The sequence below is a fragment of the Tachyglossus aculeatus genome, chromosome 18 (genome assembly GCF_015852505.1).
Source record: "Tachyglossus aculeatus isolate mTacAcu1 chromosome 18, mTacAcu1.pri, whole genome shotgun sequence".
NCBI classification, from domain to species: Eukaryota; Metazoa; Chordata; class Mammalia; order Monotremata; family Tachyglossidae; genus Tachyglossus; species Tachyglossus aculeatus.
In genome coordinates this window covers 7,591,859-7,619,839 of record NC_052083.1, presented here as the reverse complement: position 1 = coordinate 7,619,839, position 27,981 = coordinate 7,591,859, and the positions used below count along the sequence as shown (strand labels likewise).

General features: G+C 41.9%; 1 protein-coding gene across 1 annotated transcript in view; it reads left to right on the top strand.

The window, feature by feature from the left end:
- TOP1MT (DNA topoisomerase I mitochondrial) overlaps positions 1-27,704 on the top strand; it is a 48,872-nt gene extending 21,168 nt beyond the window's left edge. The window contains exons 6-21 of the mRNA XM_038760073.1: positions 208-274; positions 2,205-2,993; positions 3,129-3,517; positions 8,012-8,127; positions 8,676-8,797; positions 10,554-10,676; positions 11,278-11,465; positions 12,392-12,536; positions 14,394-14,537; positions 14,774-14,959; positions 17,141-17,209; positions 19,210-19,324; positions 21,819-21,946; positions 23,388-23,482; positions 25,810-25,959; positions 26,423-27,704. Coding sequence (XP_038616001.1) covers positions 208-274; positions 2,205-2,993; positions 3,129-3,517; positions 8,012-8,127; positions 8,676-8,797; positions 10,554-10,676; positions 11,278-11,465; positions 12,392-12,536; positions 14,394-14,537; positions 14,774-14,959; positions 17,141-17,209; positions 19,210-19,324; positions 21,819-21,946; positions 23,388-23,482; positions 25,810-25,959; positions 26,423-26,525 — 2,929 coding nt within the window. The 3' untranslated portion in view covers positions 26,526-27,704. The remainder of the gene's footprint in view (positions 1-207; positions 275-2,204; positions 2,994-3,128; positions 3,518-8,011; positions 8,128-8,675; positions 8,798-10,553; positions 10,677-11,277; positions 11,466-12,391; positions 12,537-14,393; positions 14,538-14,773; positions 14,960-17,140; positions 17,210-19,209; positions 19,325-21,818; positions 21,947-23,387; positions 23,483-25,809; positions 25,960-26,422) is intronic.
- The last annotated feature ends 277 nt before the right edge of the window (positions 27,705-27,981 follow it).

The window sequence follows — 27,981 nt, the reverse complement described above, 5'->3', positions numbered from 1 at the left end:
ACATGGAGAAGTTGAGTCTTTGGAAGATGGAAAGTAGGTGTGATTGGCTGTAGCCGAATAATGGAGTTTAGTGGGAAATGAGGGCACATAAGGAGTTTGCTATTTAATGAAGCATCTAGGATTTAAAGGGGTTTGGGGAGCCCTTAGAATCAGACCAGGCGGCATGGGCAGTAGAAGGCTAATTCCTATATGAACTTCATATTCTAGGTCAGAGCCATTTGCTCAAGAAATGGAAACCGATTATGGCCAGGAAATGAAGAATGCAGACAGTCAAGTGAGTAACTTAAAATGAATAAATGTGACCATTTTATGTGAGTGCAATAAAAATTTACAAGATACTTTGTGAGTTTTGTGCAACTTTTGTGCTGGGCATACAAAATATGGCAGTTACTTCAACTAGATACTCCAGATTATCACGTATCACACACATAGTTAAAAGAGTGGTCACAATAGCATCATTAATTTAGATGGAGAGTGAAATATGTAAAAATAGTGAAATCTGAAATGTGTACGATCGTAATTTAGGATAGACCCATAATTTCTAACTTCATTTTTCAGACCTGATCAATTTCCTATGATGCTAATGTGCTAAATTAGTATTTTAGTGTAATGACTGGGAAGTCCAGAAGGCTGGAATCTGTTCAGTTGCAGGAACATATCATTTGCCAGTTCAGCGAATCAACTAATTGCTCAAGTTGTCAGATATTCAGTTAATTGTGAACAATGAGTCTCCGCTGAGTTGAAGCTAGAGTGAATTACTGTAATTATGAAGAGATGACTAATATAATGGTTTTGCTGTTTCATAGGTGTGCTTGTGTTAACTTGGAGAATTGCTCAGCAATCCCTCTTTTAGCCGTTAATGATTATTTAGGGAGGGAATTTGGTAGTTGCTATTAAGATTAAGTTGTTAACCAAATGTTGTGTATTTGTGCTTTTTTTAATGGTATCTAAGTGCTTACTATGTGCCGGGCACTGTATTAAGTTCTGGAGTAGATATAAGGTAATCAGGTTGGACACAGTCCATGTTCCCATGGGGCTCACAGTCTTAATCCCCATTTTACCTAAGGGGTAAAATTGAGGCCCAGAGAAGTGAAGTGACTTGTCCAAAGTCACCCAGCAGCCAGAGCAGGGATTAGAACCCAGGTCCTTTTGACTCCCGTATCTTTGGTCTGTCCACCAGGCCATGCCGCTTCTCTTACACTCTACTGCTTATGTAAAGTGATAACAAAGATATGGCTGAAAAATACAGCTTTCCGTAAGCTTTAAGCCATCATCATGTTTTAAGGCCAGTTACCATGAGTACCATGTTGCCAACTTGTACTTCCCAAGCGCTTAGTACAGTGCTCTGCACACAGTAAGCACTCAATAAATACGATTGAATGAATTGAATGAATACCAGAATGGAAAAATATGATGTGATGATGATCCTCCCTAATCTGTCAGTTTGACAAACAAGATAAATTTAAATGTAGGTGCTGCATTTTACCAGAGTCTTTAGTGAGAAATTAGAAGTAGCTTTTAAAAATGGAACTGATGCTTCATGGCCACCCTTATGCCAAAGTGACAAACTCCAGAGGGCTGCTTTTGGATGCACATCAAGACAATGTATAAGATTCTGTGTAGTAATAATATTAATAATAATAATAATATTGATTGTGGTATTTAAGTGCTTACTATGTGCCAGGCACTATACTAAGTGTTGGGTAAATCCAAGATAACCAGGTTGGATACAGTCCCTGTCCCACCTGGGACTCACTGTCCAAGGGGAGGGAGAATTGGAATTTTGATTCCCATTTTACAGATGAGGAAACAGGCACAGAGAAGCCAAGCCACTTGCCCAAGGACACACAGCAGGCAAATGGCAGTGCCTGGATTAGAACTCCGGTGCCCTGACTCCGTGCTCTTTCCACTAGCCCGTGCTACTTTTCATAGTGGAATGCAATTTGGGGAAACTGTAGCATTAGCCAGTTCCAAGGAGGAAGTTCAGCCCACTACAACTTCCACTTTTCCCAAACTCCCGCAAAACTCGCTTAAATTAGTAGGAAATCTAGGCCTCAGGAACAGAAACATAAATGTAATCATAGTGTCCACTAGTGTGCTGCTCTTGGCACCCAAGGTGAAAAGGGGCTCAAGATAGTTGAATACCTCTTGGGGCATCTATCTTTCCTTCCTCATCTGTGTCTTCTTTTTCTCTTTTGGATAAGATTACAAAACAAGAAGTTAATGGAAACAAAGTGGAGAAAGCTACGAGTGGAAATAAGCAAAGCTTCCCAAGTGAGATACGTTTAGAAAGTGAAGATGATGTGCAAAATGAAGCTGATGCAAATGGAGAAAATAAAAGGGATCCTATGAATACTCTGAATTTAGGCATCTTTGGTGAAGAAAATGATAAGCAAACAGGAAAAAGCCAGATAAATTTGGTGAAAAGCAAAACTGAGCAGGGAGAAAATCGAGCTGAGATCTCAGAGCGAGAGAGAGAAAAGGATGCAGTTTTCAAAAAATGCAAAACCAAAAAAGTTAGTGGAAACACATTAAAAGTGGAAAAGAAAATTAGTAGCGGCCACAAGAAAATTAGTGAAAAGCTAAGAAAATTGCACGTGAACATGGGAGAGATGGGAGACCAAAAAGATGTGTTAAAAGGAAAAGTTGAAAAGGAGAACAACGATTCGAAAAAGAACCCAAAGAAGTCCAAGAAGAGAGAGAATGAAGTTAGAGTGAAAAGTGAATGTACAGACAGAAAGAAAGAAGATACTCAAGGTAGAAGTGATGGAGAGAGAAAAGTAGAGAGAGAGAGAAAGAAATCTGAAACAGAAGATGAATCAGTGGAAGTTAAAAGAAAAAAACTATCAGAAAGTGAGGAGAAAAATAGGGAAGTGCAGAAGTCATCTGAAAGGAAAGGGAGTCAAAGTAAAGAAAACAGAGAAAAAAAAGAAAGGGGGATTGAAAAAATTAAAGTAGAGAAAGAAAATGAAAACTGTGATAACGTCATGAAGGCGGGGGAGATGGGGAGGTGGCAGGAAAAGAAAGATAAGACAGAAAAAAATAAAAAAGATAAAGATGGATCCCAAAAAGAGAAGAAGAAAAGGAAAAAAGACATGGACAGAGAGAAAGATGAGCCCCAACTGAAGAAAGCAAAAAAGAAAAGTGAAGATGTAGAAGAGGAGGAAAATAGGGAGAAAGAGAATAGTGAAAAACTTGACAGTGACCAGGACAAATGGAAAGAGGTGGAAGAAAAGCTTGAAGTTAAGAAAGAACATGTTGATAAGGAAGACCCTGAGAAAAAGAGAAAACTAAAAAAGAAATCAAAAGAAAAGAAACCAGAGAAAGGAACCGAGGATAAAGATGAGTGCCCAGTAAACAAGGGTGAAATGAAGCATAAACTTAAAAAGAAAGATAAATTGGCCAGTGAAAAAAGTTCCAGAGAAGGGAAAAGTGAAAATGAAAAGAAAACAAAGAAATCTAAGGAGAGAAACGACCAAGAGGAAAAAGAGGATGAAGGAGCAAGCAAGTGGAAATGGTAAGTCTTGCTACAGTTGGTACAGCTTTGATAGTCTTGACACCAGTACTCATGTTGGCAAATTTCCCCATTAACTGTATTTTTGTACTTAAAAATGGAGGACACAGTTAAAATCTGGATTTCATCTGAATGCTGGGTCTTTCAAAGGGAAATGTAGTGTAAACCCAAAGTAAACCCCTCAGTTCTACCGTACCTGCTGTTCTAACTGCATCTTTTGGCTACCCTCCCGGCTGCCCTAACTGCTGGTTTTAGGTAGAATGTCGGTAGGGGATCGGGGAATGTTGGTCTGAAAACACAATCCTGTATGGTGTAACAAACAATAACAAACATGGCATTGGAACAGACGAGAACTACAGTGTGAGTTTTCCTTAGCCAGGGTTTTGTGAGAACTGGGTATGAACTCATTGCACATTTGCTGTTGGTTTGCATGGTTCATCAGAATTGAGGCACAGAGAAGTGAAGTGAGTTGCCCAAGGTCACACAGCAGACAAGCGGCAGAGCCAGGATTAGAACCCATGTCCTTCCCAGGCCCACGTTCTATCCACTAGGCCACGCTGCTTGTCAGGGAGGTTGGCAGAGAGGCGTTTCGCCCATCCATCAGTGGGGTCAATTTAGGACTGGATTGAGACTAGACATGGAATAGTACGAGCCAGCCTGCACGCTTCTCTCTAATGCCAACCTACTCTCCGAACCTCTATGCCGTCTCTCCCACCTCCGACCTCTCGCTCCCTTCCCTTTCCTATCCAACATACCACCACTTTCCCCACCTTCAAAGCCTTATTACAATCACATCTCCTTCCAAGAAGTCTTTCCAGACCTAGCCCACATCCCACCTTATTCCCGTTCCCTTCGGCATCACCCATGTACATGTGTGTTGACCCTTTAAGCACTTGATATTCACCCCACGATCAGCCCAACAACACTTATGTACATATCTGTAATTGATTTATATTAATGTCTGTCCGCCTCTCCAGACGGTAAACTTCTTGTTGGCAGGGACTATGTCTACCAATTCTGTTGTGTTGTACTCTACCAAGCGCTTAGTACAGGGCTCTGCATATAATAAGCTCTCAGTAAATGGCATTGATCGAATATCCCCTCCCCATCCCCCCCGCCCTACCTCCTTCCCCTCCCCGCAGCACCTGTATATATGTACAGATTTATTACTCTATTTATTTTACTTGTACATATTTACTATTCTATTTATTTTATTTTGTTAATATTTTTTGTTGTCTGTCTCCCCCTTCTAGACTGTGAGCCCGCTGTTGGGTAGGGACCGTCTCTATATGTTGCCAACTTGTATTTCCCAAGCGCTTAGTACAGTGCTGTGCACACAGAAGTGCTCAATAAATACAACTGAATGAATGAATGAAGGACCGTCTCTATATGTTGCCAACTGGTACTTCCCAAGCACTTAGTACAGTGATCTGCACACAGTAAGTGCTCAATAAATGACAATGAATGAATGAATAAATGACCGTCTCTATATGTTGCCAACTTGTACTTCCCAAGGGCTTAGTACAGTGATCTGCACACAGTAAGCGCTCAATAAATACGATTGAATGAATGAATGAAAGAGTGAGAGGATGTGGGTAGGTGTATGTGTTTGTGCATCTGAGTGAAACTATGGGTGGGTTATTCACAGTTTTTCTTAAAGCACTTTCACCAGGGGACGCGACTGAACTACACGGTCTATTTTTCTTGTTTCATATTTCGAGTTCTCACAATTTGTGAGCGTTGTAAAAGCCACTAGGTGTCATCATAAAGTAAGACTGCATGCCCAATTACACAATAAATGAAGATTCCAGGAGGTAGAAACCGATGGCAATTTGCAACCAAATGTGATTTTTGTTGCCCAAACTAGAACTTTAACAGTTCTGCCATTGACTTTTTCATCTTCTTATAATTTGTTCATATTTGTAAAGCTTGTGAAGTCCGCTTAACGTGACTTACGTTTTCTAAATTCTTCAAATCTTATTGGCATTTTACAGATATTTTATGCTTTGTGTGTTTAGCGTGCTTATTAAAGTCCCCTATAAATTTAACTGAATTCCCCGCAGATTTAATGGAGATTGCGTGTTTTAAATTGTTCTGCGGCCTAATGTGTGGGGAACTGGTAGCACTTTTTTTGTGCATTACAAACTCCAGCTTCCCCATTCCCTAATCAGCTTTCTGATAAATAACTGTGCCAGATAGGGGGAATTTTGTCTCAGCTGACTGCATACTTATTAAGCTTCATAAATAGCCCTGAGATGAAGGGAATCCCTTCTCCTTATCAGCAGTTAATTTAATTAAGTGCAGCTCTTTGTGTACGGCCCATTCTGGGACTATTTATAAGGTTAGGTAGCAGCAGGAAAGACAGTATTAACTGTTGTTTATAAGGTTAGGTAGCAGCAGGAAAGACAGTATTAACTGTTGCTGGCTTTTAGGTGGAGTCTTAATATTGTAGGGGTTAAGGCAGTGCATATATTGATTAAACACAGCATGCAGCAAGCTCAGGTTTAGGACTACATTTCCCAGAGAGCCACACAATATGGTCACGCTGGGAATTGAAGTAATTTTGACCAACGGCTTGCTGAAAAGAGTCGTTTCCAGGGGGCAGGTCAAGAATTCAAGAATCCATAGCTCATGGCACTTTGACATGCCGACTGCTGTTTTGTTTACCAGCCTTTTTCAAACTTTGGACTTGCTGATAATGGTTTCCAGAGATACCCTCTTGAAAGTTGAAACATGTTGGTGCTGTGGTTTAAAAAAGTTGTTAAATTTCGCCCTAACACTAGCCCTGGGTTTGTGGACGTCCAAGTAACCACATGTTCACAGGTCTGGGCCTTACAGAAAAAAACAAAATCAACTAAAGTCAGGTAAGGTTTTTTTTCCCCCACTTCGACGTCAGTTCTCAGAACTCCTAGAAAGGATTTGCCGAATGTAAGCTCCAGGCTGTGGTTGAGTGGGCTGCCAGTTTCCCGTGGGGGTCCATAGAGACTGTGTTGGCTGATACTATAGAGTCCCATCAGCCTCTGCTAATCTAGAGTGAGCCTCCAGATCCGTCTGGTCACTTATTACAGTACTGTTCCCTAATGCAAATGATTATTACATAGCCATAGGTGGAATTCGTAGACCTATTTAAAGGTATGAAAGCCTCTGATAACTTCTTGACATGGAAAGCAGTATGGCCTAGTTGAAAGAATGTAGGAACCCGGTAGTTAGAGGTTCTGGGTTCTAATTCTGGTTTCACCATCTACCTGCTGTGTGACTTTGGGCAAGTCACTTCACTTCAGTTGCCTCAGTTTCCTCACCTGTAAAGTGTTTTTCCTCCCCCTAAACTGTGAGCCCCATGAGGGATAGGGACTGTGTCCAAACTGATTATCTTGTATCTACCCCAATGCTTCATACAGTGTATGGCTCATATTAAGCCCTTAACAAATATTAATCAATGGTATTTGAGTACTTACTGTAGGCACTTGGGAGAGTACAGTATAACAGAGCGGGTAAACCGGTTTCCTTCCCCAGAGGAGCTTACAGACTGGTGGGGGAGATAGTAATATAAATAAATTATTGTTATGTACGTAAGTGCGGTGGGACTGAAGGTGGGGTGTATAGCGAGTGCTCAAAGGGTACAGATTTAAGTTCATACCACAATTATTATTATCATTATTACTGTTACTGTTATTGTTATGTTTGAAATATTAAGCCCTTAACAAATATTAATCAATGGTATTTGAGTACTTACTGTAGGCACTTGGGAGAGTACAATATAACAGAGCTGGTAAACCGATTTCCTTCCCCAGAGGAGCTTACAGTCTGGAGGGGGGGAGATAGTAATATAAATAAATTATTGTTATGTATGTAAGTGCTGTGGGACTGAAGGTGGGGTGAATAGCACGTGCTCAAAGGGTACAGATTTAAGTTCATACCACAATTATTATTATTGTTACTACTATTAATGTTATTGTTATGTTTGAAATCAAGGATTTATTGACAGCCTTTTAGGTGCATAGGGCCAAGCTAGGCAGTAGATTCTAAAGTCAGTGACTTGTGCGTCTTTCAGGGCAGAGTCAGAGAGATGTGAATAATATTTTTAATGCTGTTTACTAGGTGTTTTATTGGCATTAAGTGATGGTGGTACATTGAACTCCGGTATGACATGAGTGTTTTTTTAATGGTATTTGTTAAGCACTTACTACGTGTGAAGCACTGTACCAAGGGCTGGGGCAGATAGAAGATAATCAGATAGGACACAGTCCAAGTCCCACAGGGGCTCACAGTCTCAATCCCCATTTTAAAGATGAAGGAACTGAGGCACAGAGAAGATAGGTGACTTTTCCAAGGTCACAGCACAGTCAAGTGGTCGAGCTGGAATTAGAACCCAGGTCCTTCTGATTTCCAGGCCCGTGGTCCATCCGTTAGGCCAAGCTGCTTCTTAAGAGTTTCCACTGTAAACTCTTCAACACCAGTTTCAGCTTCAGCAATATCATGAGAACCATGTTTCTTTAGGTGGGAAGAGGAGAAGAGGGAAGATGGTGTGAAATGGAAACAGCTGGAACACAGAGGGCCATACTTCGCACCTTTATATGAGCCCCTTCCAGATCATGTTCACTTTTATTATAATGGTGAGTAGATAAGGATAGCTTAAACTTGCTTTAGTTCTGTTAAAAAAAAAGTTGAGAAAAGCAGCATTTCTTTTTCCACTGGCTGTCTATTTTCAAAGCAGTGAAGTCCTCATTACCATTATGTTTTATTTGATTTATTTGATTTGAACCCATGACCTCTGACTCCAAATTCTGTGCTCTTTCCACTGAGCCACACTGCTTCTGTATTTATATTGGCGAATATTGAAGGGCCCCCAAACTTGGATATTTCATCATGCTGTGCCGTGTTAATCAGTTGTAATGTTAAAATTCTTAAATTATGGTCTCAGAGAATAAAAATCTTTTCATCCTAGTGTATGTGATTGCCTTATTAAAAAAATACACATAAAACCCTGGAGTTTGGTATCTGGTATGTGAAGTGACAAGAAAATGAAATCTATTAAACAATCCACAACATTTATTGAGCTGCCCATGGTGTGTAGAGTGCACAGTATTACAGTTGAAATTGGGAAGTGGGAGCTAAATTGACTAGAAAAAAATGTACCATGTCAATTATTTCATTTTTCCAGGAAAGCCCATGAAATTGAGTCTAGTAACTGAAGAGATTGCCACTTTTTATGGGAAAATGCTGCACCATGAGTACACCACTAAGGATATCTTTCAAAATAATTTCTTCAGTGACTGGAGAAAGGTACTTTGCTGTAAACAGACTTAATGGTGGGGTTATTTTGGGCCCAGAATCTGGATACTGATTTGTAAATTATCAAGGGTCTAATGCTTCTCTCAATCAATCATATTTATTGAGGGTTTATTGAGTGCAGAGCATTATACTAAGCACTTGGAAGAGTACAATATACAATGAATAGACACATTCCCTACCCACAATGAACTTAATTTCCACCCTTTTTGTTACCTAAAACTCTTTAGCAGGTCCTCCAAAGTGAAGGGTAGAAAGTGAAATTCCTAATTCATTCATTCATTCATTCAACCGTATTTATTGAGCGCTTAGCGAGTGCCCAGCACTGTATTAAGCGCTAATTGACACAATTGGCCAACTGAGGTTAGAGTTCGGTTTTTGTTACTTCTCTGGTATTCCAGATGATTTAAAGTTAACTGTTACCACTTGCTCTTCCACTCAGTAGTGGAGGCAGACTGATTTTTTTTTGTTTGTTTCGCTTGCTTCGATGTAGGCATGATTGAGGGATCAACTCTTTCTCTTAAACACTTTCTCTTACTATTTGATTACATTTTGCTGTTAAACTGCACTGTGGATAGTTCTAGTTCATATTACTGCTTATGGGCATGCAGCAGAATAGAATTATTCCAGGAGACAGTATATTCAGTCATCACTCTGTATGTATCCTTTAATAACTGAAATGATGGAAAATGTATGGTGAACAAAATAAAAGAATTTAAGAAATGAGAGAAAAAATTACAGAGCTTTCTTCTTTGCAGGCAAAATACAATACAAATCCTTTGTTAAAATACTTATGGTATTATCCTGTCAGTAAAAGCAATGAAGCGCTCAAAATCCAGGAACAAAGTAAAACAGAAGACTTCTATATCTAAAATTTTCCCACAAGAGGGACCGGCTGAAACACTTGCTGGAGCTGAATAGCTCTGGTTTGGATGCAGGAAAGGGACTAATGTCTTTATTTGTCCCCTGCCCCGTTCAGCGCTCTGCTCAGAAAGTGACTTAATAGCTACATTTTAATGGCACTGATGATGATAGTCTAGTGGTCTTCTTGATAGAGCACAATTCTGGGAGTCAGAATAATAATAATAGTAATAATAATGGCATTTATTAAGCGCTTACTATGTGCAAAGCACTGTTCTAAGCGCTGGGGTATTATCAAGCATAGACCCTTGATAATTTACAAATCAGTATCCAAATTCTGGACCCAGAAGACGTGGATTCTTGCCCACCTCTGTCACTGGCCTGCTGTATGACCTTGGGCAAGTCACTTAACCTCTCTGGACTACATTTGTGAAGTGGGGATACACTAGATTGTGAACCTCATGTCAGGCAGGACTGTATCGGATTTGATAACTGTATCTACCCCTTAAGCACTTAGTGTAGTACTCTGCAAATAGTAGGTGTTCAATAAATACCATCTCTACCCCAGTGCCTGGATCATAGTAGCACATAAGTGCCATAATCATCATTATTATTATTGGGGTTGTGATGATGAAAGTATTTCAAAACATAATTCTCTGGCCTCTGGGCTAGAATGCATGTACCATATGTGACTGTCCTATTTCTTTTCCGGTGAGGGAAATTCCATCAACACTCTCCTTAGTAACCAGTTTTAGTGTTTTAAGAACACTAAACATTTTGGGGCCTGCCTAGTGCAGTGTTCTGCACAAAGTAAGTGCTCAATAAATGCAGTGACTTGATGGATTGATTGATTCGTGCTCTTAGGAGTCTGTTCTAATATTTTCTACAGGAAATGACTCCAGAAGAGCAGAAAACAATAACATGCCTAGAAGAGTGTGACTTCACAGAGATCCACAAGTATTTTGTAGACAAAAATGAAGCTCGTAAAGCCTTGCCGAAAGAGGAGAAACAAGTGAGGATGCATTTAAATTTTCTTAATAAAGTAGACGCCGATTGCTGACAGCAATAAGTTAGTGGTAGCAGCCGGGTTGTTTAGGATATATGTGGCTATTAAAGCAAGTTTGGCAATTTGTGGAGCTAAAGTGCTGTAGTTGAACTTATGAGTTTGATATTTGTTGTATGTTTCACCGACTTTGCAGATGGTTCTCACAGGAGTTTTGTTCATTGATTTTAATGATGGGGTTTCAAAAAGTTATATAAGAGTAGTTATGTTGAGGCATTTTATGAAACAGCACCTTTTCTAGCAAAGCCATCAGTCCAGGAATTATTAAAGCAAACTTGGTTATTTTTTAAGGGCAGATTTTCACTTTTTAAAAATAATAGCTTTATTCCTTAACCAAATTATTGTAGCTAGGTGCATTGTAATGCTATGTTTCTCCTTGAATCAACTGGTAATTGTGTATCTGCATTCAGATTTGCTTCTTTTTGAACATTTACAGTAATCCCCCTCTCTTGCAGGCTCTCTTTTAAAGCTTAGGTGCAAGGGTAAAGCAGTTTATCCTTGCCCTTTTCTGATGTTTCTAACTTGTGTTTTTGGCTTCTTATGAATTTAGAAGCTAAAAGAAGAGGCAGAAAAACTTCAAGAAGAATTTGGCTATTGTATTTTGGATGGCCACCGAGAGAAAATAGGGAATTTCAAGACAGAGCCACCAGGATTATTCCGGGGTCGTGGGGACCATCCGAAAATGGGGTTGTTGAAGAAGAGAATAATGCCAGAAGATGTAATCATAAACTGCAGCAAGTATGCACTTGGTTCAGTAAAAAACTAACTTGTATTGGTCAGTTTATGGCCTTGAAGGTCCTTGAAGCCAGGGATAGTGTTTTCTGCCAGTATTGGACTCTCCCAAATGCTTAGTACAGTATACTGCACACAGTAAATGGCCAGTAACACTACTAACACTAATGATTGAAAGAGCTTTGGTTTAAATTAGCTATGATCAAAATTGGTTTGTGGTATTTGTAGCATATTAATCCTGAAAAATATGTGGTACAACCAAGGATTGGAGTAAGGAATGCTTAAAATGAGTAATATTAGTGAAAGTCTAATTCTACTTAGTCTCTCTGAACTTAGCATTTACCTCAAACTTGCAAGTAAGTCCCAGATATACAGCCTTCTGCTTGAAACAGGGCCTGGAAAATAAAACAACCTCCTTTTCAACTGGAGAAGCAGTTAAGTTTGTGAACCATATCAATCAGTCGTTCATATTTATCGAACGCTTACTGTACTAAGCACTTGAGAGAGTACAATATAACAGAGTTGGTAGACATGTTCCCTCTTCACAAGGGACTAACATCCTAGTGGGAGAGGTGGACGTGAAAATAAATTATAGATATACGTATAAATGCTATGGGATTAAGGTGCAGTGAATATCAAGTGCTTAAATAGTAAACAGACAAGTGTAGGAACAATGCAGATGGGAGAGAGAGTGGGGGGGAAAAGGGCTTATTTAGGGATGGTCTCCTAGAGATGTAATTTTTAATAAGCCTTTGAAGGTGGGGAGAACGATCATCTGTTGGATATGAAAGGGGAGGGAGTTCCTGGCCAGAGGCAGAACGTCGACTTGAGGTACAGTGAGTAGTACTTTTTGAGTTCAGTAACTCGCTGGACTCCAAGATGGTGTTGGAGTGGGAGAAAGTAAAACGGAGTGGGGGACTCTTTTCATCTAGGGACTCTAAAATTCCTGAGCCACCATCAGGTCACAAGTGGAAAGAAGTGCGCTTTGACAATACAGTCACCTGGCTGGCATCGTGGACTGAAAATATCCAGAATTCCATCAAGTACATTATGTTGAATCCCAGCTCCAAACTCAAGGTGAGAGTGTAGAGCGGGTTGATTCTCAAGAAAGGGAGGTTTAAAGGGAAAACACTTTTTTTTCCTTTCTTCTGAACATTCATCTCTGCCTATCCCCTCTCTCCCGCTTTATGGTATACTAAATGACGTGCCAAATGGCAGGCTGTGTTTCTCCATGTGGCTCACCTCTGCTGCTGCTGCTATAGCTTCTCTTCCAACCAGCTGGCAGGCTGGTTTGTATCCATTTACCGTTCTGATCAATCTGCTGTCCTCTTTGTGTTGGGATGATAAAGTTTCTGTGCCGCTTCCTTCTGTCCTGATTGATTGAATGCAGTACCTGGATAAAGTTGGGGGAGGGGGTCCCCACTCATAATACGACCATATCGCAACACCAATTTCACTAGTTGAGCTCCAATATCTGTCTCCTTCCTTGCCACTCAGACTTCCAGCACCAAGCAGCCCCCACTCCCATCCATCATAAAATCAGTCAATCGAATGGTATTTTTCGAGTGCTTACTCCGTGCAGAGCACTGCACTAAGCATTTTAGAGAGTACAGTACAACAGAATTAGCAAACAGGTTCCTTGCCCATAATAAAATGAATTATTACTCTATTTATTTTACTTGTACATATTTATTCTATTTATTTTATTCTGTTAATATGTTTTGTTTTATTCTCTGTCTCCCCCTTCTAGACTGTGAGCCCACTGTTGGGTAGGGACCGTCTCCATATATTGCCAACTTGTACTTCCCAAGTGCTTAGTACAGTGCTCTGCACACAGTAAGTGTTCAATAAATACGATTGAGTGAATGAATGAATAAGGAGCTTACTGTCTAGAGGGTCACATGATCTATACCTATTTTATCCACTGATAAAGCATGGGGAGGAACTGGAGGAATGCCTGCCCTTCCATCTGTTAGTGGGGGAGGGAGGGGGTGATGTGATTTGAGAGCAAAGACTAGAACCCAGAGTGGGAGGAAAATTAATATTGCCCCCTCCTCGCATGTTCATCTATGTATTTTGCTCCTCGTTTTTGATTTTTGAATTTTTAAATGCTTGCATTGTTTGGAATTTATTTCTCTCTTTTATGTCTGTCCTCTCCCAACCTAGATTGTGAGCCATCTGTGACAGGGACTCTATCTGAACTGTTTACCTTGTATTCACCCTAGTGCGTGACACATAGTAAGCACTTAATAAATACCGTCACTAAATAGAGAACTGGTTGTAAAGGAATGCCTGCCTTTTAAACCTTTGTAATGTTGGTCTTGGCTAGTTCATCCTGTGTATTTGTATTCTTCCTGTTAGAGGCTTTTCTTTCTCCAGCTCACGCCATTTGTAAATAATTTTTGCTCATCTCCCCTATTAGACCTAAAACTCCTTGAGGGCAAGGAACATGCCTCTTCTTTCAGTTGGACAGGCTCACCCTCTTAGAACAGTACTTTACACTCAATCAGTGCCATTGTTGGGTTACACGCATTCCTCCCAAGTTCAGGATATTTTGTAACTAGAGAGTGAGTGCATTAAACATCTAATCCTTTCATGTTCTGCGGGATGTTGTGAATGCCAAACCAGTATTGGCACACAAATGCTTGAAGTTTTCACATTTACTTCTAATACGTTCATTTGCTTTCTGAATGAGTTTAGCACACTCACAAAAGATCAATTCTAGTTGTAATTTCTCGTTGGTTATTCTTCCTGGTTCCTAAACAAGACCGCTTGAAAAATACATGTAGAAGAAATAGATGAGGTTAGTTTGGGATTGTGTTCTTCAGGAAGAGAATTTCCAAAATAGATGAGGGTAGTTTGGGATTGTGTTCTTCAGGAAGAGAATTTCCAGAGTCTGATAGATTGTTTTCTGTTTGGTTTCCTGTTATCAAGGGGGAGAAGGATTGGCAAAAATACGAAGTGGCCCGGCGCCTGAAAGGGGTAGTGGATAAGATCCGAGCACAATATCGGGCTGACTGGAAGTCAAAGGAAATGAAGAAACGACAGAGAGCAGTGGCCCTTTACTTCATTGATAAGGTACTTGCCTTTTCCAAGATAGCTGTCTTGGCTTAGATGGTGGCTCTGTCAGTTAGTGGAAGGATGACATCTGGTTGCTCTGGACATCCCAGAATGGCTGCAGCCCGGGGAGAGGAGGGGTAAAATTTATGACCTGTAGTGATAGTTATTTTTGCCAGCCAGAGGGTTGGTGATTTTTTTGTGGTTGGAAAACGTCTGGCTCCTTACACCTTTCATTGGTCCTTTCCACACACCAGCTGGCCCTGAGAGCCGGTAACGAAAAAGAAGAAGGAGAAACAGCCGACACCGTCGGCTGCTGTTCACTGCGCATTGAGCATATCCAGTTGCACCGAGAATTGGATGGGCAAGAGCACGTTGTCGAGTTTGACTTCCTTGGCAAAGACTCCATTCGCTATTACAACAAAGTTCCTGTGGAGAAACAGGTGAGACTCGCCTCTCCCTGACCCTTGGCTCTGCAGTATTTTAGAGCCCTGCTGGGTCTGTGTGGTGCATACCCACCCTTGGGTCAGAGCTCAGATTCAGGAACAGCTAGGTCTGAGCCTGGAATGGCGTACACTTTGGATTCAGTTGGGACACTGTCTTTTTCACCTGAGCAGAGCTATGTTATGTCATTTCGCTCGGAAGCAGCATCTCAATTTGGGCCCAAAATTTGGTGAGATGAATGGATCCAATAACCCTGCCCATAGATGTTTTTTAATACCAAATTTTCCCCCAAACAGCAGTGTTCCACTCACTTTCCATCATCTATACTTCATGACTGAGCATTGCGGAACTCATCACTTTTCTTCAAAGTTGAATCTGGGATGACGTTTATATAAAATGCGTATTTTGAGGACTGCCTGCCTCGCCCCAGAAAGTGTCATTTTCATTATCTGTGAGCCCGTTGTTGGGTAGGGACCGTCTCTACATGTTGCCAACTTGTACTTCCCAAGCGCTTAGTACAGTGCTGTGCACACAGTAAGCGCTCAATAAATATGATTGAATGAATGAATGAATGATCTTTTCTCTTTATTTAAGACTCTGGTCTTAAATGTTTAATACCATACTTCCACCCTGGGCCCTCCAGAATTCCTTCTTTTTCAACCTTTAGTTGTGGGATGATCAAGTCCGCTTCTTCTGCCTAGAATTTTTAATAGTCTCTTAACCCAAGAGCTGAGCCCAGGTGAGTCAACAGAAGTCCCTCATTTAACTCTGTCAGACCTGTTTTTTATGGTATTTGTTACATGCGTATTACGTGTTAAACACTGTTCTAAGTTCTGGGGTAGGTACAAGTGAATTATGTTGGACACAGTCCCGGCCCCACATGGGGCTCACAAGAGAACTGAGGCAAAGAGAAGTTAAATGACATGCCCAAGGTCAACCATTTTAAGAGCTGGGATTAGAGCCAGGTCCTTTGACTCCCAAGCCTGTGCTCTTTCCACTAGGCCATGCTGCTTCTGTTGTGTTACTTTCCTACTAGCCTGGGTGTCTCTGTCATTCTCCAAGGATTGGCAGACTTCCCGAAGAGTGTGGTATTGCCAGAATAGGATATCATATAGGAGTGGTTAATTCCAGTGGCTGCTTTTGGTTGTAGTTGCAAAATTCCCCCTCTTGGCCTAGAACTTGGCTGAGAGTAGTAATAGTAATATTTATTAAGCACTTACTCTCTGCAGAGTACTGTACTAAGCGCTGGGAGAAAATGCACAGGTGTGACCTTGGGCAAATCACTTAACTTCTCTGTGCCCGGTTTCCTCAACTATAAAATGAGGGTTCAAAACCTGTTTTCCCCCCTTGACTGTGAGCCTCGTGTGAGACAGGGACTGTGACGTGTCTGATTAACTTGTATCTCCCCCAGCAGTTAGAGCAGTGCTTGACACGTAGTAAGCACTTACATACCATCAAAATATAAGTAAATAAAAAGGTGGGAACTAAACGTGGTCCCTGTCCCTAATGTGGCTCAAATAAGCCTTGGATCATGTTCCTAGGGCTTGAAAGAAATTGATAGGGGTCAAATGAGATTAACAGTGGGAGTAAAGTATGTAAGGTGTTTAGTGTTGTTGTCTGTCTCTTCCAGGAAAGGTTTGATGGGGATCTGTGGGAGGAAATGAGTGCATTTGCCACAGGAAGATAGTTTGCTCTCAGAGGCTGTTAATGTGGGAGGACTGGAAGAAATAAAGGAAGGCATTAGTAACGTGGGAGAGATTTTGTGCCAATTTTATGGTCTAGGTAGACTTATTTGCTTGACTTATTACAGCTGGTGGTTTTTGAAAGCTGTTTGTGAGACTTGTTTAAAAGTTTAACTGCCCCCCTCCCCCATCTCCAAGTGCTTGCTAAAATGCAAAGTTGCCAAACACTCAAATATGCAGTGCAGTTAACTTTAATTTGGGTCGATGTTTAAAATTGAGGTTTTTAAAAAAATAGGAAAACTTCTCTAAACCTCTCGACTCTTTTCCCTCATCTTTCCTCCGCCCCACTCTGTTGTTTTCTTAGAGACTGAATAATTTTTCCATCTTTCGTATCTTTTTGATAATAATAATAATAATAATAATGACATTTGTTAAGTGCTTACTATGTGCGAAGCACTGATGTTTTTGTGGCTCTATTTTGGGTTTTTCTTATTCCAGGTGTATAAGAACTTGCGGTTATTCATGAAGAACAAAGATCCAGGAGATGATCTATTTGATCGACTCCATGTAAGTAAACTTTCATCTGAAAGCATTTGTTACTTTTTCTTTTCTAATTCCAAATTGATTTTGGAAAACATCAAAGAGCTCTTGTAATTTGTTTTGGGGAAAAGACTAATGTGGGGAAAAAAAAAAAACCAGTAACTACATTACACACTTTAGACTAAAATGCCTTTCCTGAGTAGCTTCTGTGGCAACGTGTTCATTTGAGACTTCAGTTTGATTTTGAGCTTCAAGCTTTTTATGGTATTTGTTAAACACTTACTCTATGCCAGGCATTGTACTAAGCTCTGGGATAGACCCAAGATAATTGGGTTGGACACAGTCCCTGTCCCACATAGGGCTCACAGTCTTAATCCCCATTTACAGATAAGATAACTGAGGTACTGAGAAGTGAAGTGACTTGCCCAAGGTCACACAGCAGACAGGTGGCGGAGCTGGGATTAGAAACTGATGAAGTAGGATTCACCTACCCCGTCTTGGAACTGCTCTGATTCGATACAAATGCATTAATGTAGCTAAGCAATTCTGTCGAACTCATGGAGTACACAGATCTGGGTAATTTTGGTAAAAATAGTATAATTGACGGTAATTTAGGAACCAATCTCCCATTTCTAATATTGCTGTTATGAGAAAATTGGTTCTGTCGTCATCATGCCCTAAGGTGCAGTTTTCAGGAACTAGTTGTGTGGTTAGTTCAGAGGCAGCCTAGAATAGAAAGCATAGCTGAAGCCTGTAGAAGGTAAAACAAAACAAAGCTTTCAGGATTCTAGTTAAGGAGCTGCTTGGGTGGGGACTGCTAGCTGAGTTGCAGGATCTGAATTACACGTTTATAAATTCCTTGTTGGGATTTTTACTCTTTCTTTCCTCCTTCTTTTAGTCCCCTTTCCATGATTTTTAAAATTTCCATTTTCCTTCCCCCCGCCAAACAAAAAAGAAGTAACGAATGAAAAGAAGGTGGGAAGGGGTTTGGGAGAAGAGGTAAAACTAGTTCACCTTTTGTGGGGGGTTGAAATTGCCCATTAACCTACACTGTGTTATGCTATTCAAGTGCTTACTATGTGCCAGGCACTGTTCTAAGCACTGGAGTAGATACAAAATAATCAGGTTGAACACAGTCCCTCTTGCACATAGGGCTCACAGTCTTAATCCCCATTTTACAGAAGAGGTAACTGAGGCAGAGAGAAGTTAAGTGACTTGTCCAAGGTCACCCAGCAGATAAATGGGGCAGGGATTAGAACCCAGGTCCTCTGATTTCCAGGCCCGTACTCTTTTCACTAGGCCACGCTGCTTCTATTACACTTCTGCTGCTTTTCTGCGTATGCTGACCTCTTCAAAGGGCAGGTCCATTTAGAGCCAGAAATGCAAGGTTTTGGCCTATTTTTCACGTTTACAAGACAGTGTGACAAAACAATTTACAAAACAGTCTTCTAGACTGTGAGCCCACTGTTGGGTAGGGACCGTCTCTATATGTTATCCAACTTGTACTTCCCAAGCGCATAGTACAGTGCTCTGCACACAGTAAGCACTCTATAAATACGATTGAATGAATGAATGAAAAGGAACTTTGCAGACCTATTCTTCTGTTTTCTGATTGTGGCCTAACCTTGTGGAAAGAGCATAAAACTGAGAGTCAGAAGGCCTGGGTTCAAATTCCAGCTCTTACCACTCGCCTGCTGTGTCACCTTGGGCAAGTTACTTTACCTCTCCAGACTTCTGTTTCCTCATCTGTCAAGTGGGAGTAAGCTAGATTGTGAGCTCTGCGTGAGGCAGAGGCTGTGTCTGATTTCATAACTTTCATTATTATCATCAGTGGTATTTATTAAGGGCCTGCAATGTGTAGGCACTACACTAAGCACTTGAGAAACTATATAACTACACAGTAAAGTTGGCAGAGACGTTCCGTGGTTACAGTGAGCTTACAAGGTAGGGAACCATGTATCTACCTTGGAGTTTAGCCCATAGTAGACACTTAAGAAATGCCATTATTATTGTTGTTGTTATTGCAGACGACCAGCTTGAACAAACATCTCCAGGACCTGATGGATGGCTTGTCGGCCAAAGTGTTCCGGACCTACAATGCCTCTATCACACTACAAGAGCAATTGAGAGCTCTCACCAATGGTAATGCATTCTTTTATAGTGGACATCCAAACAGCGGAACTGCTTAAAGTGGAAGAGATAAAGGTTAAGGTTGCCGTGGGCGGTTTTCCTAGGACCTAAGAGTATTTTCTCATAGTAAGTCAGGCACCTGGAGAAGTGCGTTCACACTTTCAGATCACTAGGAAGTTTACTATCTTCATCATGCATGAGCCACCGAGGAGTGCCAAGTCATAATTGTTCCAGGTTTCCCAGGGCAAACAAATTCATTCATTCATTCAATGGTATTTATTGAGCACTTGCTGTGTGCAGAACACTGTACTAAGCGCTTGGGAAGTACAAGTTGGCAACATATAGAAACAGTCCCTACCCAACAGCGGGCTCACAGTCTAGAAGGGGGAGACATACAACAAAACAAAACATATTAACAAAATAAAATAAGTAGAATAAATAGAATAGAAATTGGGGCCAGGGAGGGATTTACAGTAATCCTTACTTGCCGTCACATCGTGGTTGGTTCTGGATGGGAACCTAACTAAGTGCAAGGGAAAACGTGCCCCACAGGACAGCCAAATATGTCTACATCATCATCAACATCATCAATCGTATTTATTGAGCGCTTACTGTGTACAGAGCACTGTACTAAGCGCTTGGGAAGTACAAGTTGGCAACATATAGAGAGAGTCCCTACCCAACAGTGGGCTCACAGTCTAAACTTGTCAGTATGAAAGTTCTGCCTTTAAAATTCCCCAAAATTAGCTTGGGAACTAACTGGTTCCAGGGACCTTTTTAAACCAGGGGTTGTGGGGTGCCGAGCCCAAGGTGAGGTGGGTCTGATTCACAGGTGGTGGGAGCAGATCTTACTCATAGGCCACAGTTCAAAAAACCCCAGGAAGTAACCTTAGGAATTGGGAGACTTGGCTTCATTAACTAATAATTGAGTGACTCTTCCGCCCAAGTAATGTTCATCGACAGGCTTTCTTAACCATACGGTCAGAGCCTCCGAAATACACCAGGGCACAGCATTTGTCACCTTCCATGCTTCGTATGTAGGAGTGATTCAGTAACTCGGGTCTTCGGGTTCTATTGCCTTGTGCCAAGAAAATATCAGGAACGTGAATGAAACTTTAACGGTCAGGTGGTGTGGCTATTTATAATCTGGAAATTAATTTTGGAGGGTAGGATGGGCTGCTTGAGTCATAGGGCCCTCGGTCACCAAGGTGGCCAGGCCAAGAGGCCAAGGTTCCTTCATTTTTTTGGTACTCTAAGGAAGCATAATGGTAACAAACAAATAGTATAACAAATAGTATTTGTTAAGCACTTACTATGTGTTGCCGTCACATCGTCACATGTTCACATAGTATTTGTTAAGCACTTACTATGTGCCAGGAAGTGTCCTAAGCGCTGGGGTGGATGCCAGCAAATTGGGTTGGACACAGTCACTATCCCTCGTGGGGCTCACAGTCTCAATCCCCATTTTGCAGGTGAGGTAACTGAGGCCCAGGGAAGTGAAGTGACTTGCCCAGGATCACCCAGCAGACAAGTGGCAGAGCTGGGATTAGAACCCATAATAATAATAATGGCATTTGTTAAGCGCTTACTATGTGCAAAGCACTGTTCTAAGCGCTGAGGATACAAGGTGATCAGGTTGTCCCACGTGGGGCTCACAGTCTTCATCCCCATTTTACAGGTGAGGTAACTGAGGCAGAGAGAAGTGAAGTGACTTGCCCAAGGTCACACAGCTGACTAGTGGCGGAGCAGGGATTCAAACCCATGACCTCTGACTCCCAAGCCCGCACTCTTTCCACTAAGCCACGCTGCTTCTCTATAACCTTCTGACTCCCAGGCTGTATTCATTACACCACGCTGCTTTTCGTAAGCCAGCAGTATCAAGGAATGTTTTTTTAAATGTCAGCACTGCTCGGTTTCCGTGGACTAGGTTTAGAGGATTTGTAATAATAATAATAATAATGGCATTTATTAAGCGCTTACTGTGTGCAAAGCACTGTTCTAAGCGCTGGGGAGGTTACAGGGTGACCAGGTTGTCCCACGGGGGGCTCACAGTCTTCATCCCCATTTTACAGTTGAGGTAACTGAGGCCCAGAGAAGTGAAGCGACTTGCCCAAGGTCACACAGCTGACAATGGGAGGAGCCGGGATTTGAACCCATGACCTGTGACTCCAAAGCCCGGGCTCTTTCCACTGAGCCACGCTGCTTTTCTTTGTACATAACTCTTTTCATCCCCTGTGAAACTGGCACTTGGTAAACGTTTCAGAATCCCTCCTCCCCAGGGATCAGCCGGAGCAGGCCATCCCAAGTCTTCCTTGGTGGGCTCTTACTGTACCAAGTCGGGAGAGTCGGGAATCGTGAATGGTCTCCATCCGGCCTTGCCCCTCTCAGCAGGGGCCTCTCTATCGTCTCACCTGCGAAAACTCATTCGATCAGGGTGTGAGGGTTATCGTTCCTTCAGGGCTTTTTCACTGCGTTAACCCCCCAAACCTGTGCCTGGTTCTTTCAGCGGAAGACAACGTAGCCGCTAAAATTTTGTCGTACAACAGAGCGAACCGAGCTGTAGCCATTCTCTGCAACCATCAGCGGGCTACTCCAAAGACTTTTGAGAAGTCTATGCAGAATCTGCAGGCAAAGGTAAGGCCACAAAAGGGAGCGGCAGCTGTGGTGGGAGGAGGTTCGCTTAGTGCAGCGGCACATCAGGATGACTGCATGCTTGCTGAGCGCCCGTGTCCTTTACGAGACAGAGTAAAGTTGCCTCTCTCTGGTGTTGTAAACCTCACTTCCATGTACTTGGTAACCACTTCCCTCCAGCTACCCTCATTCCCTGGGACATTATCTTGTAGTCGGTAAGCTCGTTGTGGGCAATATACGTGTCTACCAAATGTGTTATACTGTATTCTCCCAGCTGTTCCAGGGGGAGGGCCCCATTCTCAGATTACACCACCCCTCTGGTTAGGTGTGACCCAAAGATCATGTACTAGTACAGTGCTCTGCACACAGTAAGCACTCAATAAATACAGTTGAATGAATGAATGCACCTAGAGGATGTCTGAAGTGTTATTAGCCTCTTTCCTTGACCCAGATGTGCTATTTCTTCCCTTTTAGGAAACCATTTTCTCCATCCCTGAACCTTAGAAAGATTATATATACATATATATATATATATATATATGTATATATATATATATACACACACACATATATATGTATATATATATATACACATATATATGTATATATACACACACACACATATACATATGTACACACGTATATGTATATACGTGTGTGTGTGTGTGTATACACACACACGTATACACATATATACACACATATGTGTATATATTATGGTACTTGCTAAGCTTAATGCTTAGCTTAATTAAATGCTTACTCCCCATTTTACAGACGAGGTAACTGAGGTACAGAGAAGTTAAGAGACTTGCCCAAAGTCATACAGGTGTAGTGTAAGCTTGTTGTGGACATGGAACATGTCTACCAACTCTGTTATATTGTGCTCTCCCAAGCGCGTAGTATAGTGCTCCTCACGCAGTAAGCATTCAGTAAATACAGTTGACTGATATCTTCCCGAGCGCTTAGTACAGTGCCTGTTACACAGTAAGTGCTTAACAAATACCGTTAACAACAGCAACAAAAAGGCCTGATCCCTGACCTTGCAGTGCTTATAAGACCCAGTTGAAACTTGTACCTGTCAGTTCGTTTTCTGATTGTTACCCTCTTGCCAGGAGTATATAATTCCAGGCTCTGGTGAAATAGTGTCTTGACAAATGAAATCTTCCTACAACAAGCTCCCAAACCAGAGAGGCCACTTTGAGCAATGTTTGCGATGGTAGGAGTGGTGCAGAGTCACTTTCCCACAAGCAGTGCCAGCACAGGAACAGCCTGAGTTTCAGGGTGCAGCAGAGTAAGGAACCCCGGGGTTAAGAGACCGTCTTGGACTGAGATTACCCAACTCCATGGAACTCCTAGTCATCATTAAGTAGATCCCTTAGTCAGGTAACCTTGAGGGCTTTCTTGGAAGGGAGGAGGGCCCTGATGGATATCTTTGCTTTTGAAGATCGATTCTAAGAAGGAGCAGCTGGATGAAGCAATAACTGAGCTCAAAAGAGCCAAAGCTGACCACAAAGCCAAGAAAGATACCAAGTCTAAAAGGTGAGCGGCGGGGCAGGACGTTGGCACAGTGGGCGTTCCGCATTGACGAGTGCCCTACTGTGTGTAAAGCAGAGGGCCAGTTTTCCGTTTCAGGTGGGTGGGGAGAGTATTGAGGGGCGGGGAAAGGGATGGGGAAGGAGGGAGAAAGGGCTAGATATTCGCCTTTCCTGCCTCTTCCTCTTTCTCCTCCTTCACCACGCTGCCTTTCCTGTCATCACCAAAGTCCAGGGTAGGACCCTTTGGCGTCTGCCCTCCCCCATCACGAAAATGAGCCATCCACTAGTTTCTCCTGCCTGTGTCGGCAGGCTGGGGTTCCACAGGGGTCATGGCAGTGTGAGCGCTCACCTAACAAGGCCAGGCAGTCTCCATATTGCTGCTGTCACCACGTTGCCCAGTCACCGCGGGAAAGGCCAGCAGGACACGGAGGAAGAGCCAACATTCATTCATTCAGTCAGTCGTATTTACTGAGCACTTTCTCAGCTGCACCTCTGGTCCCTTTCTGCCTCCTCAGGGCAGAACAAGCTAACTGTGGTTTCCACAGAGAATCAATCAATCAATCGTATTTATTGAGCGCTTACTGTGTGCAGAGCACTGTACTAAATGCTTGGGAAGTACAAATTGGCAACATATAGAGACAGGCCCTACTCAACAGTGGGCTCACAGTCTAGAAGGGGGAGACAGAGAACAAAACCAAACATATTAACAAAATAAAATGAATAGAATAGATATGTACAAATAAAATAAATAAATAAATAGAGTAATAAATATGTACAAACATATATACATACATACAGGTGCTGTGGGGAAGGGAAGGAGGTAAGACGGGGGGATGGAGAGGGGAAGCAGCGTGACTCAGTGGAAAGAGCCCGGGCTTGGGAGTCAGAGGTCATGGGTTCAAATCCCGACTCTGCCACATGTCTGCTGTGTGACCTTGGGCAAGTCACTTAATTTCTCTGAGCCTCAGTTACCTCATCTGTAAAATGGGGATTAAGACTGTGAGCCCCATGTGGGACAACCTGATTACCTTGTATCCCCCCCAGTGCTTAGAACAGTGCTTTGCACATAGTAGACTGTGAGCCCACTGTTGGGTAGGGACTGTCTCTATATGTTGCCAACTTGTACTTCCCAAGCGCTTAGTACAGTGCTCTGCACACAGTAAGCGCTCAATAAATATGAATGAATGAATAGTAAGTGCTTAACAAATGCCATTATTATTATTATTATTATTATTATTATTATTATTATTATTATTATTATTCCTTTTAGTCCCCGGGAGTTGGGGGGCCTAAGGGCCAGAGCATTGCACTAGGCCCCTGGGAAGACTAGTGGAAAGAGCATAGCCTGGGAGTCCAGTGACCTGGGTTCTAATCCTGGCTTCACCACTTGTCTGCTGGGTGACCTTGGGCAAGTCACTTCATTTCTCTGGGCCTCAGTTACCTCATCTGTAAAACAGGCATTAAGACTGTGAGCCAACCTGATTATCTTGTTAATGATGATGATGACAGCATTTGATAACTCTTTACTACATGCCAAGCACTGTTCTAAGCCTTGGGGGTGATACAAAGTAATCAGGTTGTCCCACATGGGGCTCACAGTCTTAATCCCCATTTTACAGACGAGGTAACTGAGGTACAGAGAAGTTAAGAGACTTGCCCAAAGTCATGCAGGTGTAGTGTAAGCTTGTTGTGGACATGGAACGTGCCTACCAACTCTGTTATATTGTGCTCTCCCAAGTGCGTAGTATAGTGCTCTGCACGCAGTAAGCATTCAGTAAATACAGTTGACTGATATCTTCCCGAGCGCTTAGTACAGTGCCTGTCACATAGTAAGTGCTTAACAAATACCGTTAACAACAGCAACAAAAAGACCTGATCCCTGACCTTGCAGTGCTTCTAAGACCCAGTTGAAACTTGTACCTGTCAGTTCATTTTCTGATTGTTACCCTCTTGCCAGGAGTATATAATTCCAGGCTCTGGTGAAATAGTGTCTTGACGAATGAAATCTTCCTGAAACTACTTTCCTTTTCTCAGATTACTTTTATTTTCTCAAAGAACCTCAGTTTTTCTCATTTATTAAATCCAAGGGAGACGGATAGGTCCCAAAAAAGTCCACTGTGGAGATGGGAGACTGAGATTTCTTTTCCTCCTTAAAGAGGGACTATCTACTGTTTTGAAACATGCCCAGCTCTGGTGACAGGCACCAATTCTCCCTTGCACCTTGCTCCTTTCCAAGGCTGCCGGGGTCTAGACAACCCTATACATCGTTTTCTGTGCTAGAAAGAATGCGCTGTAGCTGACAGTTGGGCTTTTCTGTCATTTTTCCACCAGCACCCTGGAGAAGAAAAAGAAGCTTCTCCAGAGAATAGAAGAACAGCTGATGAGGCTGAGTGTACAAGCTACAGATAAAGAGGAGAACAAACAGATTGCACTGGGCACGTCCAAACTCAACTATCTTGATCCCAGGATTAGTGTAGCATGGTAAGTAACTGAGCCACCAGTGAGAAGTGAGTGGGGAAGATCAGTGGTTGGTGAAGAACTCTTCCAAAAGGGAAATCTTGCTCGGATATATGTATTTTGGATGAGGGGCAGGGCGAGGGGAGTGAGGTGGCCTCTTACTAATGATTTAATGCTCTGAATGTATGTTAAGAAGAACAGAGTCCAAGCACAAGGGCAGTTTATCTCAGAGGGGAAAATGACATATTGTCCTGAGGAGAACTAATTTGCTGAAGTGTGTTTCACGGGGGTCGGCGGGTTGGGGGGGAGCGGGGGGACTCTGAGAATAATTTGAAGGAATGGACCTTGACTGAAGTAGAAATATTATAAGTTGGGTGTGTTCAGTGTCTCTATAAGAAAGCACTAATTAATTTAGTAGCTCATCAGTTTGGCCATCCTAAGCCATCTCATCCTTTGTAAAATAGCCATCCGTTTAACCTGTTCACAGGTGTAAGAAGTTTGGGGTGCCCATTGAGAAGATTTATAATAAGACTCAGAGAGAGAAGTTTGCCTGGGCAATTGACATGGCGGATGAAGATTTCGAGTTCTAAGCACGGATCTACCAAAAAATAGATGTTTCCCTGTATATTTTAAAAGGTTTTTTGAGGTTTTTCTCCTCGTCCATGTAGAATTTAAAAATATTGTTAAGGGATTTTTTTGTGAGAAGGAACATAGGTTTTGATTAAATATTTGTATATAGGTCTGAAAGGTGGCCCAAATTTCCCTCATTTCTGTAACTGCAGTGTCAGAATTTCTTCCCAGCCCCCAGCCCAGAGGCAACAGGAAGTTTTAATTGTGAACAACCCAGACTTTGACAGTTCTTCCCCTTCATCCTTGTCTCAGTGAAATCGAAGTTCTTTGAAATTCTGAAGGCGAAAACGCAGAATTGGTCTTATAGCATCCAAACAACTGAAGACATACAGAGGTGTATCTTCTGACACTGAAGAAAATAGGGCAACTGAGAAATTTGGAGTTTCAAATTGTTTTCTATCGATAAATTTTTCATAATGCTCGAAAGTAGAGCTGATACACTTTCTATGTGTGTGGGAAAGGGTTTTCAGATTTCCAAATCCTAGTGAAAGGCGGGGGAGGATTCAGTTATGGAGAAGTTGCCGCTGAAGGCTAGGCAAAGATCTTCCAGCAAAAACCACTCTGTATGACTTCTTGATTTGGGGAAGACAAAACTCGATGACATCTGGGAAAGGAGAAGTTTGTTTTTCGGAGTCCCACTAGAAACTGCTGAACTTTGAAAATGGTGACGGATTAGAGCAGGCCGGTCAGGAAATCTTGCAGTTTTGGGACGGGGTTGCCACTGTAAAATAGCATTGTGCTACACAGTTATTTGGATGAAGGATTCTAGTTGAGCTGTTACTTAGACTGAGGTAAATGGATAAATGTTAGGGGGCCTAGGTAAAACCAAATAGATCCTAGAAGAGACACTATGGAAGTGAGCTTGAAATGAAATTGCTCTTTTTGCATTGGCACTTATTTGGCTCCCAGTGAAAGGTTGTTTTTTTTTTCACATTTTTTGGAATGTTTTTGTAAGGAAGCTCTGTTGTTAAGTTGAAGGGACATTTTAATTCACTCCAAGAAAAAAGTTTGGCATGGCTCAGCAGCTGTAAAGTTCATACCTTTTCTTTTGGGGGTCAGCATTTTCTACGGTATAATGTTACTGTTTCTAAGTTCAGTTTTCTTTACATTTGAGTCACGTTCAATAAAATCAACATATTTTTGTGTACTGTATCGTTGTAGGTGAGTTTTTGCCGTCGACAAAAGGTTTGCCTTTGTGAGGCTTGGAAGTCAGAATTTTTGAGAGGTGGTGTTCTGTTCTTTCTATTCTCATTCCTTCACTTTTGGGGGCGAGAGTAGGTGCCCAAGTAGTTTTGAATAGCATCGTTAGAAAAGGTTACTTTTAACAAAAGCTACGTGGAGGCTGCCCTTACCCACCCACGAGCTTTAGCTTGTACATATTTACTATTCTTTGTATTTTATTTTGTTGATATGTTT